This window comes from Lissotriton helveticus, chromosome 3_1 (genome assembly GCF_964261635.1).
Source record: "Lissotriton helveticus chromosome 3_1, aLisHel1.1, whole genome shotgun sequence".
Taxonomy (NCBI): Eukaryota; Metazoa; Chordata; class Amphibia; order Caudata; family Salamandridae; genus Lissotriton; species Lissotriton helveticus.
This window is the reverse complement of record NC_136061.1, coordinates 342,619,248-342,638,381: the sequence shown is the minus strand read 5'-3', so window position 1 is coordinate 342,638,381 and position 19,134 is coordinate 342,619,248. Positions and strand designations below refer to the sequence as shown.

Sequence of the window (19,134 nt, the reverse complement as noted above, 5' to 3'; positions counted from 1 at the left end):
AAACCCACTGGAGGGTGAAAAAACATGCAAAAATGACTGCAGGTCCCAGCATGCATTGGAGCAGTGAAAGGGCACACCGGAGGCCGTTTTATAACGTAAAAAGGATGCAGGGGACAGTGCAGCTGCACGTAATGATGTTTGCTCTTGTGGGCCTCTGAAGAAAGGGAAAGGATTCCCTGAAACGCGTCAGGCCGGGGGACACTATTAGGGAAGAGAAGCTGGCTGTATCTGCTAATAAATGAGTTTGTGACTTACCTGGGACGGAGTGCGGCCTCATATCTGGGCAACCTGGTGGGACAATATATATATATATATATATATATATATATATATATATTAGCAACAGTGGGTAACAGTGAATAATCAGGTTTAGAATCTGGTATTCACACTAGTGGAGCTCAGTAAAAGCAATACATAACGTTATCTTAAGTATTCAGACTTAACATCTGACTTGTGCAAGTCTTTTATTTACAATATTATGTGCACATAAAACAAAAAATTAAACCTGAGAACATGACCTGCTACTTGAGTAAGTGTTGGTGCTTTCGTTGACTGCAGAGGAGTAAAGAGGTTGGGCAGAGGGGTGAGACTTGAGTTTCACATACAACATTTAAGTAGCTCGAAGGCCTCTACTCAACAACCTTTTCGCCTTACACCTTTAAACTAAAACTACCTCATCATCAGGTGACACTCTCATCACACATTAAAATCCAGCTCAGTTTGGTGATGATCTCAAGCCTGCAGCCAGCACACTAGGTGGTCTCTTCCACTTCAGTGATGAAGCGCCACGAGACTGAGTGGACTCTTCCATGAGGGAAGACTGGAGGGGCCGCCACCTCTGATTTACGTACAATGGGGCAGATTTATGAAGGCCTTGCTCCGCCGGTGCGTCATTTTTAACATGGGAAAAAGTGACGCACCGGCGGCGCAAGGCCTTCATAAATCTGCCCCAATGTCTCTACAGGACACTGCAGAGCGCCTCTTCCCAGTCATTGGGGGCGCAAGTCTAGGAGATGGGAGAGTGGACGTCTCACTGGCACATGAGTCCTGCCAAGATACGACATTAAGATGCGGTTTTCGCAGAGCGGCGGCGCCCTGACACTCCTGTGCTCGCTTGCAAAGTTGAGTCTCAAACAGAAGCACATACGGGGCCTCCAGCATTTCGACGGATAGAATTTTCCACAGACTGCTTCCGAAGAGCGCACTGTAATCAGCTGTCATGACAGCTCTCGCGGGTGAAGGATGATGGCGCTGAAATAAACGCAGATCTCTTCTGGCGCTCGGCGCGCGCGCCTTCTCCCCTCACGCGCCATCCTCTCTGGCCAGGAGGAGCCGGCTCATCTGCTGGTCGGAGGCGCTGCGCTCCTGGCACGCGCCCAGGGCCTGGCTGAGGTAGATGGCGAGGACGTGCTTGCACTGCAAGGCAAAGGGGCAAGAGTTAGAAAGAATGTGGGAGCAGGCATCCATCCCCGCCCTAGCACCAAAGAAGCGACCAGCAGCTAACGGGGGCGGAAGCAGATTCTAAAGTATGTCTTGACTGTTAAAAGGTCAAGTTACACAAATAAAGCGTTTCTCACACAACTGTTTGCTCAGATGTTTCGGGAAATATTTTCCTAGCCTCTTGGTTAATACAAGTGTTCCTACTTAAAAGTGACTGAGTAGGAAGAACACGTGATTTAATTAACATTAGGAAGTGACGTAGGAGCTAAAGCAAACACACAGGCAAACAATCCCTAGAGGATCTGCAAAACTATCATAAAAAATTGGCAAGGTCAGTAGGGCTGGCTTAGGCAAGCTGTTACGATTATTACTTTTAGTTTATTGCAAGTATACAATACAAAAAAAAATATTGCACATCATTTTAATAGAATAGTACGAGTGCCTCTAACAGGCCACTTACAACAGGTGCTAAAATGCTTTTTTTTTTTAAAGCTTATCACAGTAAAAAAGAATTCTTATTGGCCCATTGCCTTTGATTTACTGTGACTTGAAGCCACAGTTTAATCCAGGTTTCTCCAACAAGTAATTCGTGAGCTACCAGTATCTCTTCAGCTACGTGTGAGTAGCTTTCATGTATTCAGCCCAGCCTACTAATATAGAAGCTTTTGCTCAGTTGAATTATTATATGTATACTAAAATTTAAAAGCATGTTCTCAAGATGAAAATGTGTCTATTTTCAGAACGCCTACGCTGATGTTTGAGAAAAAATAGTTGTGTTTCCAAAATGTTTTTAAAGCTAATATTATTACCTTAGTGCCAGGTAGGTTGCAGCTAAATAACTTTTATGTATTACCCATGTACAGTCACTTCAAATTCTCAAAGTATTTTTTTTTTCATTAGTGCTAGAAACCATGCCTCATACACTGTTGTGATTACCACTGACAATCTTGGATGGGGTGGTCACTATTACATCATTAATATTAGTAGCTCTGAATGATTTCCATTGAACATAAGTAGTTCTTATTACAGAAAGGGTTGCAGACCCCTGGTTTAATATGACATGGATTACTAAAAAAAAAAAAACAGACATTGGCAAAGACAAACGGCGTCTCCTATACAAGATCAATTGGCTTGATCAATGTTTTTTCTAGACATGTTGCACTAGCACTGCAGGCTGCTATAAAAAAAACAACAAAAAGTGCAATGGTGCTGCAACACTGTCCACGTCGTAGTACTTTTTTTTCTTTAGGCCATGGCGGATGAGCGTCGGCCACTGGTTTTCAGCAGTGAAAAAAAGGAAAAATAAAATGATAATAACAGGTTGGTATTATCATTTTATTCTGCTGACTTGAATCTAGTTTTGAGGTGGGGCTTTTTCAGCCAGTAGAGGGAGGAGGAACTATGTGCACTTAAGTGCACATGGCTGTTTGGCCGGCTGTTTTGGGCCAGCCAAACAGTCATGCACACTTTGCATGGTCTCCACCGGCTGTATTGCACAGACCTGGTGGAGAACATGGACAGCCTCCCAGTCCCCGCCTGAGTGACGAACCACGGCGCACAGACAAATCATGATGCTGCAATATGAGCATAAACAGTGGAGAGGGCAATGAGGGAGGGAGCTGAAACAATGGACAACATGAGATGGGCATCAGGGAACAAACAGCCAACTAGAGGAGGGTGGGGGATAAGAAACAATGACCAGCAGGGGAAAAGAGGGGGGTGACAATGGACAGTGAAAGGAGGGCGAGGGTTGGGGAAAAATAATGGACAGCGGGAGGACGGCAGGAGTTGGGAAAGAAACAACGGACAGCGGGAGTAGTGTGGAGGAAGCAACAACGGGAGGGGAGCTGGGGGAAAGTAGCACAAGGGAGGACGACAGGAGTTGGGAAAGAAACAACGGACAGCGGGAGTATTGCGGAGGAAGCAACAACGGGAGGGGAGCTGGGGGAAAGTAGCACAAGTGAGGTGGGGGAGGGGGGAGGTAGCAGCAATAGCGGGAAGACTATAGGGCTGCAAAGACATGCACTCTATGAGAGTGCATGTAAAAAAAATAGTACCTGCAGAAGTCTGCGGCTGGTAGAAGGACACCTACCGCAGACATGAAGCTGTACTTGGTCGATGCGCCACAGCAGGGACACACACGAAGCCCCAGGGGAAATTTATTTTATTTTATTTTTAGAGTTTTATATAACGCTGGCTAGACCCAGAGGTATCAGAGCGCTTTACAAAGATGAGAACGTGATAGTTGCACAGGTTACATATAAACAAACAGTATTGTACATAACTTATGAAGTGCAGCGGAACAAGGGATAAACACTGGTACACATAACAAAGAGTACAGGGGTACAGGGAAATTGGGCAGATTGCGGTTAGATTAAATTCAAGTCCCGCAGACAGGCACCAACTAGGGTAGCACCCAAGGTCAGTCCATCCCACCGGGCCGGAACAAAGGCAGACCTATTTGAATCTGGTGTAAAATCCACAGACGGGTTGTGGTCGCGGCACCAAAGAGCAGTGGGACAGCTTCGCTCTTAAAGCCGAAACTAGCAGACCGCCGAGAAGGCCAGCAGATGGGGGGTAACATGGCCGCCTCGCACCCACCATCTTCACTGACAGGATGCAGACGAGAAGCAATGGTGGAGCATGAGTGGATCTCTGCAGTCCTTCGCTAGGCACAGATCAGGCCGCCGGCACCAATTCCATGGATGAGATGGGCTGCAAGCGGTGCTCCCGCTGAGGACCTCCCACCTCCAGGATGGAGAACTCCGTCCGTGGTCGCCAGTTCCAAAAACCTCAACCATTCAGAAGTAGAGTCGCGACCCCTCAGACCCCAAATGACTCACCATTGGAGGAAGGCTGTCCCGACTCCTGAACCGCAAAAGGAGCCGCTAAGGGGATGTGAGGGCCGCAGACAGGAGCCCAGTGCTCTCTCCCGGCTCCGACCGGTGAAACATCTCGGGGACCACAGCAGCTGCAAAGCGAAAAGTGCAGGGCCACTGCCGCGAAGGAAATTCAAGATTCACTTTTTGTTTTGCCAGTGAGAAGCAGTCATAGCGGGATGCACAGTAATAGTGACAGTGTCCGGAAGGAAGGTGATGGCATGGATTAATACTCAAAGGGTGATCCCGAGCCCGTCTCCTCTCAGCTGCATCAAGCAGCTCAACCATGCAATCGGACATCTTACAAGGATTCCACTGGTTGTGGTTTTTCTTTTTGCTGTGGAAGGCTTCCTCTCTTTCGGTAATCTAATCTGGAAAGCCCTGGAGGATCACTGAAATTGTAGCCTTCACATCCCCAGGTGGAGAAGATTCGATGGAGGGCTATTTTCCAGGATTTTTGCCAAAAGGCGATCCCTAGCCCTGGAGCTCCTGGCCGGAGCTCCTTACCCGTCGGCCATCTTAAAGCAGCTGCTGAATATGCAATATGGAATATAGGTATGCCGAGGCAAGAAGGATGCTCCGACCAATAAGAAGCAATGAAACAAGAGTGACATCGGAGCCGACCAATGGTAAGCAAGGGATGGCCTTCAAGCCAGTTTTAAGCTTTTTTTGTAAACAATGAATGAATGAATATTAAACTTATAGAGCGCTAACTTTGCCCAAGGGCGTCAAGGCGCTAATGCAGGACCAATGTGCAGACAGGATGATATGCTCAAACTAAGATCTGTGTAAAAAGCCAGGTCTTCAAGGCTTTACAGAAGAGAGAATGCGACACCTGACCAGTGAGATCTTACGGGAGGGAGTTCCACAACTTAGCAGCAACAGTAGAAAAAGCTCTGCCTCTCCATTTCGCCTTTTTAAACCACAGCACTGTTAATAGATTTTTATTTGTGGACCTGAGCTGGATATAGCGTTGGAATATTGCATTAATACCATCAGGGCCTAAGCCATAATAGGCATTATGAGTCAGGCAAAGAGTTTTAAAAGGGATCCTACGGTCCAGAGGGAGCCAATGCAGCATAATGAGAGAGGCCGAGATGAAGTGGTATTCTGGGAGACCCATCACCAGCCTGACCGCAGCATTCTGCACAAGAAGCAAACGTCGCACCAGACCTTTGTTAATGCTGAAATAGAAGGCATTACAATAATCCAATCTGGACATTACCAATGCAATAACAGCCTGTTTGCGTGAGGCACATTAAAGGAAATGGGAGATTTTTCTAAGGATCCAGATTATCTCAAAACAGGTGGACACTGTCCTACTAACTTGCAGGCTCAAAGAAAGAGAGTTGTCCACTATGACCCCTACATTTTCCCCATGGGATACAGGGCAGGGGCAGCTGCCAAGCGTGCTCGGCCACCAATCGTTGGATCAAATGTCCAGTTTGCTGCCAAAGATCAAAACCTCAGTCTTCTCCACGTTCAGTTTCATGGAATTTTTCACCATCCAGGAGGAGACTGCCAGCATACAATTTCTAAAGTTAGTGGCTAAGTCCCTATCACTGTGAGTAATGGACACCACTATGTTGGTGTCATCAGCATAGGACAACACCTCCAACCCAAAGGATCTCACCACCTTTGCTAGCGGGGCAACATAGATATTAAAAAGTGTCCGGCTTAGGGAGGAGCCCTGTGGAACTCCACACGACAGGGGGTTGGAGGCCGAGTAGAATTGGCCAAATTTCACTGTCTGTGCCCAATCCGTGAGAAAGGAAGCAAGAAGCCCCAGGGCTGAGCCCCCGATCCCTATCTCTCTGAGACGTTCAACCAGCCTCAGAGGAGATAGGGTATCAAAAGCTGCGGTAAGGTCAAGTAGAACCAGTAATGTGGTGTGCCCTGCATCCACCTGCGTACGGATGTTGTTAAATACAGCAGTTAATGCTGTTTCCGTACTGTGATGGCTTTTAAAGCCATGTTGTGAACCATCAAGTAACTGGCAGTCCTCTAGGTAGGCGCTAAGGTGAGACTTTAAATAAGTTTCCAAGATCTTGGCTGGGACTGGTAGCAGAGAGATCAGACGATAATTTTTCAATTCCGTAGAGTCCAATGAAAGCTTTTTTTTTTAAAAGCGGCTTAACCACTGCAGTCTTCCACAAGGTAGGATATTGCCCCTCTGAGATAGGTACGTTCAATACAGAAGTAAGGTGGGGGATAATGACCTCTCAACCAATTTTTAACACCTTTAGGGGGCAAGGATCAAGAGGAGAGCCAGATTTAACTCATTCTAATAGCCGATCCGTAACATCTGGTGCCATACAAGGGAACGTAAGTAGCCTAGGTGTCTCCTCCATAATTGCACCTTCGTTAAGGTGGAAAGTAGACTGAGCAGGCAACCCAGCTTTAAAGTTGAAGGCTTCCAGCACGGAATAATTATCTGTGGTTTTGGTACAAAAGAAATTTTATATTTTATCACAGAACTCCTGAGAAAACTCTGCAGGATCTGTGACTGGTGGCGAAATGAGGGAATTAATGATATTGAAAAGATCTCTAGAGGATTTCATCGACTCTGTGATCTTTGAGTAATATAAACCCTTTTCCTCCATGATAGCCATTTTATATTCTTTCAAACGCTGTTTTTGCAATTCTCTACCCATCGGCTCTAAATCTATAAGCCAAAGCCTCTCCTGTTTACGGCACACCAGTCTCAATTTTCTAGGTCTGTCAGATAACCAGGGAGCAGAGGGCCTTCTTCATGCTGAATAGTGCTTGCTCACGGGCGCTAGGGTGTCCATGGCTGCTAACAACTGTCCAGATAGTTCAGGTGCTGCCAGATTTGCGTCCTGGTGCCCGGAGAGCTGAAAGTTATTAAAGAGGATAGTAAGTGCCTCCTTACTAATAAGGCTGAGAGTTCTCCTTTCCTCCAAATACCTATTTCCAGATAAAACAGTTCCTGATGCCAGAGTCTGTAAGTCAAGAGGGATGGCAAAATGATCTGACCAGGCGAGAGGTATAGGTTCTCCCACCTTGATTCGTGGATCATTGGAGAAAATACCATCTAGAATATGCCCTGCCGTATGGGTGGGACTCTTGACCAACTGCGTGAAAACGCAGTCGCTCATGGTTTCCAGGAGAGTTTGTGTGTCATTACACGATGTCTTATCTAGATGGAAATTAAAATCACCCAGAAGAGTAAGATTAGATCTTTCTAGGTAAGGTTCTAAAAGACTACTGAAGTCCTGGCTGAAAGATGCCCTGGATCCCGGTTGCCGATAACATAGGACACCAGAGAAACTTTCCGTGGGATGAATATTTATTGAAAAGTATAGAGCCTGGTAGAGATCGGTAAGTGCAGTCAGTGGCTCTGTACGGCAAGTAAGTCTCCCTATGGAGGATGCCAACCCCCCACCCCTCCAGCCTACCCTATCCAATCTGACATGGCTATACCCGGAAGGGATTGCATCTACAAAATCGGGACCCGAACAGTCCGTGGCCCATGTCTCAGTGACGAAAATCCAGACTGGCTTCCTTAACGAGACAAAGTCTCTAAAGGCCACCTTGTTCTTAAGCAGGGATCTTGCATTGATAAGATAGGCCTGGGCTGTGTGCTCTTTAGAAGGGGACATAGTTACCTCATTATTGGTGGTAGTGCTCCCAGCACCTGCAGGTGTCAAGTGGACACTACAGGAGGAGCAGGCAGAGCACTGTTTCCTAGCTAGGATTTCGGGGTCCATCGTATGATGGCAAGGACCACCTACCGTCCGAAGGTCTAGAAGTTTCTTCCTAGTGTAGCTAGTCCATACCGACCGATCTGGCGGAAAAATACCAGCATCCCTGGCACAAGACGCGGTCCTGGTGCGGACTGGCGCAAACGGGCTTGCCTTTGGCGCGATGAGCAAGCCATGCTTGGTAAATAGTCTCTGTGCACTAGAGCGCTGACCCCCTGGTTCCGCCCCCAACCAACCGGAAATGGAGTCTGGAGAGCCGCCGGCACTCTCCACAACAAACAGGAAAACCTGCAGTGGACTGGGAGCACTAAGAAGCGCTACCAGGGGAGCAGGGTCCCAACGTGGTGAGAGCAAAGAGGCTCAGTGCAAACTGCCAGGTGCAAATAACAAAGCAAAACACGAACGCAATTAATATGGCTCCAAAGGATTAACATTTTAAAAACAGATTTGCCAAGCAGAACTAGACTTCAGCATGTACTTGCTGTCTGCACGCATCCGCAGCGCGACGAGCAAGATATGCTTATTAATTAGTCTCTGTGCACTACAGAGCTGACCCCCTGGCTCCGCCCCCAACCAACCGGAAAGGTAGTGTGGAGAGCCGCCGGCACACTCCACAACAAACGGGAAAACCCGCGGTGGACCAGGGTGCAGGCGGGAGCACTAAGATGCACTACCAGGGAAGCAGGGTCCCAATGAGGTGAGAGCAAAGAGGCTCCGTGCAAAATGGCAGGTGCAAATAACAAAGCACAACACAAACACAATTAATATGGCTCCAAAGGATTAAAAGTTTTAAAACAGATTTGCCAAACAGAACTAGACTTCAGCATGTACTTACTGTCTGCGCGCTTCCACAGATTATACCGACAACGCATGCACACTGTCCTAGCAAAACCTAAAAAGGATAAAGAATGGAAGAAGAAACAAGCATTGGAAATGCAATAGGTCTCGCACCATTAGAGTTAGTGCTTTTAGAATTGTTTATGGGTTTTTTTTGTAAATGTTTAGCATTTTTGTTTCCTGTAGCCAATGCTAAAGTATTACAAATAAAAAAAGCCATAAACATTTCTAAAAGCTCTAACTGAAATGGTCTGAGAACTATTGCACTGTGTGAGGGTGAGGGTGAGTGAGGGTGAGGGTGAGTGAGGGTGAGTGAGGGTGAGGGAGTGAGGGTGAGTGAGGGTGAGTGAGGGTAAGTGAGGGGTTGAGGGTGAGGTGTTGAGGGTGAGGGTGAGTGAGGGTGAGGGTGAGTGAGGGTGAGGGTGAGTGAGGTGTTGAGGGTGAGTGAGGGTGAGTGAGGGTGAGGGGTTTTGGGTGAGTGAGGGTGAGGGGGAGTAGTTGAGGCTGAGTGAGGGTGAGTGAGAGTGAGGGTGAGTGAGGGGTTGAGGGTGAGGGGTTGAGGGTGAGTGAGTGAGGGTGAGGGGTTGAGGGTGAGTGAGGGGTTGAGGGTGAGTGAGGGGTTGAGGGTGAGTGAGGGTTTGAGGGTGAGGGGTTGAGGGTGAGGGAGGGTGAGTGAGGGTTTGAGGGGGAGGGGTTGAGGGTGAGTGAGTGAGGGTGAGGGGTTGAGGGTGAGTGAGGGTGAGGGGTTGAGGGTGGGTGAGTGAGGGTAGTATGTAGTGAGGGTAGTGAGGGTGCAGTATGCTTTGGGCAGATGAGCAACCTCTAAAGCCAATGCCTACAGTGAGCGGAAGTATAAGTATAAGAAATCATGCCTCATTTGCAAATAATACAACCAAAATGCTGCAGTTGCTACACAAAGAGATAGAATAAACGAAAAGGCTAAATAAATGTAATTTATTTTGCGACTGGAATGGAGGGAACGTATGAAACGTGGACCCCTAGTTACCAGTAAGTAGCCCAACATATGAAATCGATCGTAATAAATACAAACGATAACCGAGAACACCCTCAGAACTTCTCGAAAATCCTTGCTAATAATAAATCAACTACAACTAAACTACAGTCAAAACAAGGGACTAAGCAGTGTGAAAGTATAAAATGATGAATCGGTATATGTGTTTGTGCCAAACGCATCACATCACATCACTCAACATTCAAAGTGTTCATATTAAAAGGTAGTTCACCTGCAAATGTAGCGCAAGAGAAGCATTTCGTTAAAATGGCTTTACAATTATTCGAAGTCCCGGAAAACGCTAACCCTTTTAATACTGGCAAAACGCCTATTAAACATCTTTTTTAAAATTAGTTGTCTAAAATCGTTTATAGGTAAAACACTGAGATTTCAAAATGGACTGCGGTCTGAATTGATCATAAAAGAAACGTTTGCAAAATCTAGTTGGTATTTTGAATGGCAGATTTCACGGCAACGACTGGTTTACAAATACACTAACATAGCAAACCGGCATTAAATAAAACCAAAACTCGTAGTCCCCGTCTTTTGCAAACCACACTATAAGCACCATAACGAAGTACACAATAAAATGGAATTTATTTTCTGCGTGGGGGGTGAGAAACGTACGAACTCCCAAAGCAATCAAATGGCTTTTGCATTTAACCCTCATTAACAACAGGATGCAAGTCATTAAGTATTCAGTCGACTTTTTATAGCGAGCCCGGAAGCACTTGAGACACTTATGTCTGTAAATTTACTCCTTGAATTCTAAACGTAATTTCCGCAGGATTCCTTGACAAGGTTGTTTTTTTTCAATTGTCTGTCATCTACCTGCTAAATGTAGAGTGAGCAAAAAATGTAGCGCAATCTTCCGTTCTTGGTAAACCTTCGTATGGTTTCAGGACAAATTCTGTTTTGGGGAGAAAAGAGAGGGGGCGAGGCAGCGAGTGCGAGCTTTAGTTCTGCGCCTGTACACAATTTATGCGCAGACTTCCTGAGCTTCTGACCAAATAGTCACTCGACCGTAGTCTGGTCTTCCAGACCGCTATCCCTATATAGTTACCGCATGAGCACCCTTTTTTGTTCAGAATCAATTTTTAAATTTGCACAAAAAGGACGATTTTTTTATAAATGAACTGAACGGACAAAACAAGCATCAGGCAGACCATTCAAGTAAAACTGGTTTGGTCAATGCCCGGAAGCTAATGAGCAGCTGCTTCGAATTTCAACACCTAGGCGGTATATTGTCAGCTGGAATGTTTTTTGTGTGTAAAAGAACCCCTAGCAATGCAATGTACAATATTAGAAAACAAGTTATGTCCGCGCAGCATCACTCAGCTGTTCTAAAGCATCTCGAACAGCCCTAATGCAGCACATTCGGCTTAGCTGTTCTACAGCTAGAGAAGAGTTATGCACGGCGGGCAGGGGAGGGGGCGGAGCGGGGAGAGCGAGAGCGGCATGTGGGTGTGAAGAAGCCGGGCCTTTGAAGTGAAGCTAAGCTTCACTTCAAAGGTGTCGGAGGAATGCGGGCGGCTGTGCACGCGCTTTTAAGCTCAATGCACATGCGCATTGAGCTTAAAAGTCACGGGCACTGCAAGGAATCGCCACGATTCCTTGCAGTGTGGATAAAGAGTGGATAAGTCCCAATACTCTCGCTTGCTCGATGCGCATGCGCATCGACAGGCGAGACCTAAAAAGCAATGGCAGAGTAAACTATTTTCCCCAAAGCCTTGGTACACTGAAGAACACTTCTTTTTAGACAAATATGATGAGGCAAAACCCCATCCCTCACAGTTCAAGAAAGCCAACGGCTTAAGTAGACCAAACCGTTGAGTAATGCTGTGGTGGGCTGAAGCAAGATGTAAACCATAATTTACCAGATCAATGGATGAAGAGGCCTAAATCAAAGCAGCTTTATGTGTGTACATTTTTTTTATTTATGTCGTTTTTTGTTTGCATGAAGCTAATGAGATGACAAGGCTGTCTCTAAGACAGACCTTAACAAGCATTGGCATAGCCAATAGGTCTCACCTTTGGGACCTTATAAGTGTTTAGTTATCCAGCACAATATCCTTGGTGCAACAACATCAACTGTTGCATGGCTAAACACTTATAAGGTCCCAAAGCCGAGACCTATTGGCTATGCCAATGCTTGTTTAAAAGAGATGCGGCCTGGCAGCATGAAGGACAGGGAAGCAGAGGAGCGGGTCGGAGATAAGCACTGGAAAAGGGGCTAGGGTGAGGCAGGTGCAATGGGCAGGGACAGAAACAGACAGGGGGTGAAGAAGGAGGAAGCAATGGATAGGGTGTAGGGAGGAGATAGCATCACTGTGCACAAGTGGAATAAAAAGCAGCTCACAAGAAGAAAGCAAGTGGGGGAGGCAGGAGCAACATGGAAGATAGATGGAATAAAGAGTAGCTCATGGGGCAGAGAGCAAGTGGGAGAGCAACATGGAGCGCTTGAGAAGGTACTGGCAATTTAGTGAGGAGAAAATTGCATATGGAGAGATGCTGAAAACTCAGCATATGGAGTCATGCAGAAAACACAGCATCTAGTGGAGTGTTTAAAGAAAAAAAGTAGTTCCCTTAACGTGAGAAGGAAGGATACAAGTCAGCCAATCAAAAGGATGGTAAACAAGGTATACAGGGGAGATAAAAACACAAGAAGAGAAAGATAAGCCATTGAATAAGAACCATGCAAATTAAAATTACAATAAAATCTACCAATGGTAAGCAGCTGGTGGGCTTCAAGCCAACTGTAAGTTTTGGGTATGGTCTACAAGAGGCTTTCACCTACCAGGAGGGGGAGATGTCAAAAGAGCTCTTGCATATTCTCTTTTTGTCATGGCCACAATGTTTTACTTAGATTTGGTTAATGCCATGCAGTGATGTAAAACGGTTATGTGTCAGGTATTAAAAAACACACACCCTTGTTCATTTGTTTTTCATTGCATTCTGAAAATTGTAAAGAAGTTTCTTGTTTAAGGAAACAAAATAAATGTATGAGTACTAGAGTAAAAAAAAAACTTTTTATGCCGCAACTTCGGAGCTTGGTGTAACATAATTTCTTGCAATCTCATCATTTGGTCAAAGACATTTTCTCCCCAAGAGGTAATAATTATGCTAACAGTTTTAAATCTTGAGAAAACTGCACCTCACTCTAGTAGTCACAGAATTCTGACATGCTGTGATACAGATGACTCAGGTGATCAACTTGCAATGTACAGCAGTTATACCTTCACTGGACAGAAGGCCCTTGGTAAACAATTTGTTACAGGGTGAATCAGAAGAGCACTGACTCAGCAGAATCGGTTCTGGGGCTCATGGATTGTATAGTTTAGGGTCTGCATTTAGCATGAGCGAACCTGCTGACACACAGAGAAGCGCATGGACAACACTCCATACAGGCCATGGAACATTCTCCCTCCACCCTTCCTACGACTAATAGTGTTTAAATACTGTTCTGGAGTACCAGAACGTGTTAATTTATCAACAAGGGCAGTAAATAATTTGGTTTAACAGGATCACCCTCAAAACAAAACATGCAGAGGGTGCAAGTGGAGAAATATTTGTAATTGTAAGGTGGTGAAGGAGAGGAGGCAACAAGCTGGGTTTCGCCATGGATTCTAGCTGAGCAAAGGCCAGTCTTGATACATGTGACTCCGTTGATGGTTTGCGGTTCACAGGACCGAGAGGGCAGGGCTCAAATACTTATGCGGAAAAGTTCCTGACGTTGGGGAAATCCGCAAAAAGCTACATTAACTTCTATTTAAAAGCATAGCCTTTTCGTCCGTTGATTGTGGAGCCAACTGTCATTACTATACAATCTGTGACTGTGATCCAATAATTAAAGCTCTCCGAGTATTTCTAGTCTGGGGCGCCGTGCATTTCCGGGATCCCTAGATCCACATGTGTTCTCATCTACCCCAGAACCCCCTTAATTTCTTCTTCTCCCCATTCACCCCCCACTCCTCAAGCAACTGCACCATGTCTGCATTATTGTAGTCTCTCATGTCCTTCTTTTTGCGGCGTTGAGTATCGGTGGCAAGGGCAAGCAATAGGACGGCGGACACACAGAACAAAAAAGGAAATGCAAGACGAGCAGACATGTTCCAGAGTGGAATAACGGGAACTACAGACAGAAGAGCCTGAATAGGCTAGGAAGACCTCACCACAGCGAAAGTAAGTATTGATAGGCTGCAAGAAAAGGCGGGCTCTCATAGGCTGTACTAGAGCCCTCATCAAAGTGAGGAGTTTGGTAATAGGCTGGAGAAGAAGGCGGCATTTGTAGTCCATTCTAAAATAAAAGCTCTGAAGAGACGCCATACTTAAGAATGATCTCTTTGGTGCCCACCGGCGATATATGCCCACTTATACGCCTCCTGACGAGTTTTGGTATCGAGACTGATGCAAGGCTGTCAGTGTGTCTTTCTTCTATGATAGATAGGAGATTGTGTGAAAGCTTGGGTCTCCTTAAGCGCTGAACACACAGAACGGACAAGCGTTATCCGCGCGACGCGGGAAGCTTGTAGTAATGTAAAAAAAAAAACACGCTAGTGATGTGCACGCAGCAGCACGAAAAAGTGAAAGTGATCACGCTGGAGGGAGGCAGATAGCTGCGCGCGTGCACGCTTGCATGAACGCAAGCGCTTGGCCACCAAAAGCCTGTGACAGCACTTTGAAAAACCCTATACTAAATGTCTCGCAGAGCAGCGCATGCGCCGGCTCAGCGAGACCTAAAAAGGGTCTGACAAATTTCAAAGCGACAAATCCATATAACTGGTTAAACGATAGATGGTTACATTTGTACTATGTTGTGTTTTCATTTATATCTCTGCAGCCTTTTTACATTTCCTTTATGGATGTGCCTGAAGAGGATAGAAGTTTTGCCTTTCTTTGAGAAATGTCCTAACACAGTTAGGAACGGCCCGCTGACCGAAGTGGAGCACAAACCTGTATCCTGCATTTGTTATATGAACCTAAAATAAAGACTATACATATTAATATGTTAATGAAAAATGGAAATACTTTTTGTGATCACAACACTGATGTAAATGTAAAAATGTAAATTGATACTTGTATAGCGCACTACTCACCCGCAAGGGTCTCAAGGAGCTTGTACGAATACCGCTGTGGAACCCATCCTGGCTTTCCCTGTGAGGTGTCCACTCCTGGGCACCCCCAAGGTGGAGGCCAGGTATCCTTAGCGTTGTGGGGGCCGTTGTGGAGATTAAGCAAGCTATTGCCCAGAGTTGCAGAGTGAGACTCCATGATCGGAATAGGCACCGAGGCGAGAATTATCAGGCCCGTGGAATTTTTGAGCCCAAGACCCGCCGAGGCGGGTAATTGAACCCTGGTCCCGGGCTAGACCTCTGCATCAGGGTCTGCCGCTCTAACCATTGAGCCACACTTCTCCACACTTCTGATGCAAGAGAAGAGTCCTGGATGCTTTAAAGCAGACGTAGGTATCTACACCCCACTGATCTGCTACAAAATGATGAGCACAGCCTTATTTAATCATTCTGAAGCGCACACTTATCTGGCCCTCAAATCTGTCAAACAGTCCTAGACATTTTAGAGCAAGCACACCAATGAGAAACACTATCCCGAGGTAAAGAACCATAGTAGGAAATCCATCTGCCTATTGCGTACACCTAGTTTTCAATTTGGACTTCTCATTTTTTTATTTTTACTTCTGTGGGTTGGACCTTCCTCTCTGGCGTCAAACATGAGCATTGCCTTTCTCTGTTCAGCCCATGCTAATGCAAGTGTGGCATGACACTAGATTGAGATCAGTGGTGGCTCATCCACTGGGCATACTGCGGTTGCTCTCTCGACAGTCATCTTGGGGTCAGAAGCTGCGTCTGGAAAGTTTAGGACTATCAAGTTTACCGTAGAAAAAACATACACGAACTGCGCATGGGCACATATGACAAAACAGACTTGCTTTGTCATCTGTATAATACACAGCGCTGACAATCTAGATTGCTGACAGGCACAGCTCTGTTTATGAGGAGACAAGACCTTCAACTAGGCCCTTCAGCTTTTCAATGGAACGCTGTCTGTCAGTGCTCTTCCCTGATGACGAGGACCAGTATCACAAAGTGTCACTTGAAAGCCCAAGGCCCGTTCAGCCCCTGTGCTGCCAGTCACACAGTATGGATGATCAGAGCTCCCATAAAGAATTGAGCTGATGGAGGCTCCTCTTCTCCTGCCTTTTGAAGATATTCTGCCTACTACTTGACAGGGCTATATTGTAACAGGTGATTTTCCATCTAACCTAAATATCTGCCTGAAGGACTGGATCAAGGAATTTGCTGCAAATCAATTTTGTTGACGGTTCTTATTGATGTTCAAGGGAAACTTTGCTGGGGACAGAAAATATGCACTTTGAAGTCAGAATTGGCAGTAGTTGAAGAAGCTCTAGAACCAGAGGAGCCTACTGACCAGTCCACATAACCTTAGTTAAATGGCGTGCTGCAGGAAGTGTTGCAACACCTTGCACCAATTCGTGAGAAGCCCATTTTTTAAAAGAACTGGAGTAATCAGTACATAACTAATCATGTAGCAGAAATGCCTGAAAACTTTGGACGCTCCTGGAGAGCCTCATTTTTTTAGAAGTTCTAATAGGGATACAGTCACTGAGCCTGCATAACTGCCCTCATGCCTCCTACAAGCCTCTTTGAACAAACTTCGGTGGAGATTCTTGGTGCCCTGACTCCCTCTAGGGGACACTCGTGAGAGATTATTTTTTGCCCCATTATTTCTTCTATCAAGATTCCATTGTAACGTTTAACATTCTTAACTAATTATTTTCATTTGATTTTTTATTACAAAAACGCTATTGACTTAAGTTGATGAGATTCTTACATTCTTTATTGCCAAGACTGCAATTGTTGTTTGCTAAATAGAGCACCTCCATTAATTTGTCTGAGAATTGAGTTGTCGATCGGAACAACCAATCCAAGTGAGCCAAGGTAACACTAGTGAAGCATGTTAGCGTCTGGAGAATGCTTTGATGGATCTTGCGGAAGCTCAGCCATGGCTTAAACCAAGAATTTAGGCTCTCTCCCATAGGCAACCATGTGTACCTTTACACATAACTACACAAACAATAAAATATTCCGATGCAACAAATTATAGAACTATGTAGATGCACATTTATACAGCAATCGCTCTGAGGCTGGCTTAGATCACAAGTGATCAATTCTAAATATGAAACAGTCTATGATCCTTGAAGCTAGTGGTCAGTGGGCAAAGCACAGAAGATGGCAATGCATCCTCACGTGCCACCTCACACAATCGTCTTCTATGGGTGCACGCGCTAATCAAGGATCTATCTTGCCGCAATTGTTGTTTATTTAATTATGGCGCTAGACCTGGGTAACTCCATGCACAGACATGGCTTCAAAAGTCATAATTATGGTAGTTAATCTTAAATTAGTCCTCATTTTACCCTTGTTGCCACCAGACCTTCCAGTACGCTTGGCTGTAAACTGCTCTTTCTAAAAGTAGTCATTCACTCCCTCACTCTCTTCCACTCCTCAAGGGATTGCCCTGCCCAAGGACTCGATCGCGGTCTCTTTGTGGATTGATCATACATGTTTGGAGCTAAACTAAGGAAAGACACAGGTGGTGCATTTGGTGTTAGAGACAGAGCATTGAAAATATGTTACGGGAATGTTGGACTTCCTTTGATAAAAGGGTCTCGTCCTCATCTCACAGAAGACACGAGTGAATGTGGGGTGTCATTTCACTATTGTGTCAATGTACACGGCTGGTTGTTGCTCAAAAGACAACAAGATTATTTAATTAAATTAGTTTTCCCCAAACTTATTAGAACCACGATCCACTTTTTAGAATGAAAAACTCTTGCAACCCACCTCGCTTTAATGGGCAGGAGGCGGGGAGATTTCTGAATGTGGTAATGTGAAAGCATAACGTGGTAGCACATGATCATTTAGAATCAGCACATTTACCATTGAAATGGCCTCTAACTGTGCAAGGACATTCCGTTTTACTGATAAAACTATATAGCACACAAATGATAATGTGTGGAAATCGAGTTTCGGCGAAAATTTATCATTTGTGCATCACCAAATAAGATTTCTTGATTTGTTTTGACACTTGTAAAATGTGTTTTCAGCATAGTTCAGAATTACAAAAGAGTCTGATGTTATTTTGATTGCTTTTGTATGGTGCTCTTGTGCTTCTTTGCTAGCAGAGGTTAAAGAACATATAATAAACTATGATAATGACGAACTAGAACGGAAACACATAGTAACGTTTCCGAATTTGCTTTGACAACTAGACCTGAACTGGGAGAGACGACACAGAAAGTACCAAAGATATGTTATACGCTGATGAGACTCCAACAATAGTGTCAGTGTGCATACAACCAGTCTGCACTCAACATAACTGTTGGGCATTTCTTAGTCTTACCAGAAGGCTGTCATTTCTTTTCAGCACAGAGAAGGCAAAAGATGGGCAGGAACAATAATGGCAGGAAGAGTAACAGGTGTATAACTTGCCAGAACTTCCAAGCACCTGTAAGTTCACAAAGAGAAAGGGGACAACGTCAGAAGTCAGTGGGCATTGGATTGTCTTCCCTTCCTCAGGCATTTGTAACTCATCAACAGTTCAGTCCCACACTTTGCATAAATAACTCATCATCCAGTTTGTTCATTTTCGGCCTCACTCTGTCATTTCCCTTGTACTGCTTTACATTATCTTTATAGGAAGGGCAGCACTTCTTTTAGGGCTTCTTTCGAATGGGGTTAGCTTTTAATGACAGAATTCCCCCTGGTAATGCTCATCAATATCAACATCAGGAGGATTAAGTCTCCAGTACTAGGGCCCCTGACAGTCAGTATCTTAATAGTAGAACCTGCGCATGGTATTCTCCTGCAGTGGTATTAAATGGGTGCAAGGCTGTTCTCCCTCTATTTGTTTGCAGCACCATTTGAGGGAGAATATACTTGTTGGCCTCAGATTCAGCAGTATAACAATAGCCCCCACAACCCCCATCCGCCGGCCTCCCGCAGTGTCAGCACTGAAAGCAAGTCACCTCTCCTCTGCCCAATAGTATTTATATTGAAAGGTCTAGTTCTGGGTAAAATGAATTAGGTACAATAAAACCACGTGAATGCAGTTACCAAATGCGTTGTTTGAAGTTCAGAATCATATTTCTTAGAAAAACATAGGATATATAGCATTACATGGCCTTGTGAGATAACCCTTG

General features: G+C 45.2%; 1 protein-coding gene across 3 annotated transcripts in view; it reads right to left on the bottom strand.

Annotated features, from left to right (window-relative positions):
• Positions 1-449: 449 nt before the first annotated feature.
• The window catches only part of ZSWIM7 (zinc finger SWIM-type containing 7), a 753,195-nt gene continuing 734,510 nt past the window's right edge, over positions 450-19,134 (bottom strand). For 2 of the 3 annotated variants that reach the window (XM_078683591.1, XM_078683592.1), the window contains exons 5-7: positions 18,336-18,440; positions 8,880-8,936; positions 450-1,416 (exon numbers count right to left, since the gene is read on the bottom strand). In XM_078683591.1, the coding sequence (XP_078539717.1) occupies positions 1,303-1,416; positions 8,880-8,936; positions 18,336-18,440 (276 nt within the window). In that variant the 3' untranslated portion in view covers positions 450-1,302. The remainder of the gene's footprint in view (positions 1,417-8,879; positions 8,937-18,335; positions 18,441-19,134) is intronic. The other variant, XM_078683593.1, reaches the window with a different exon arrangement.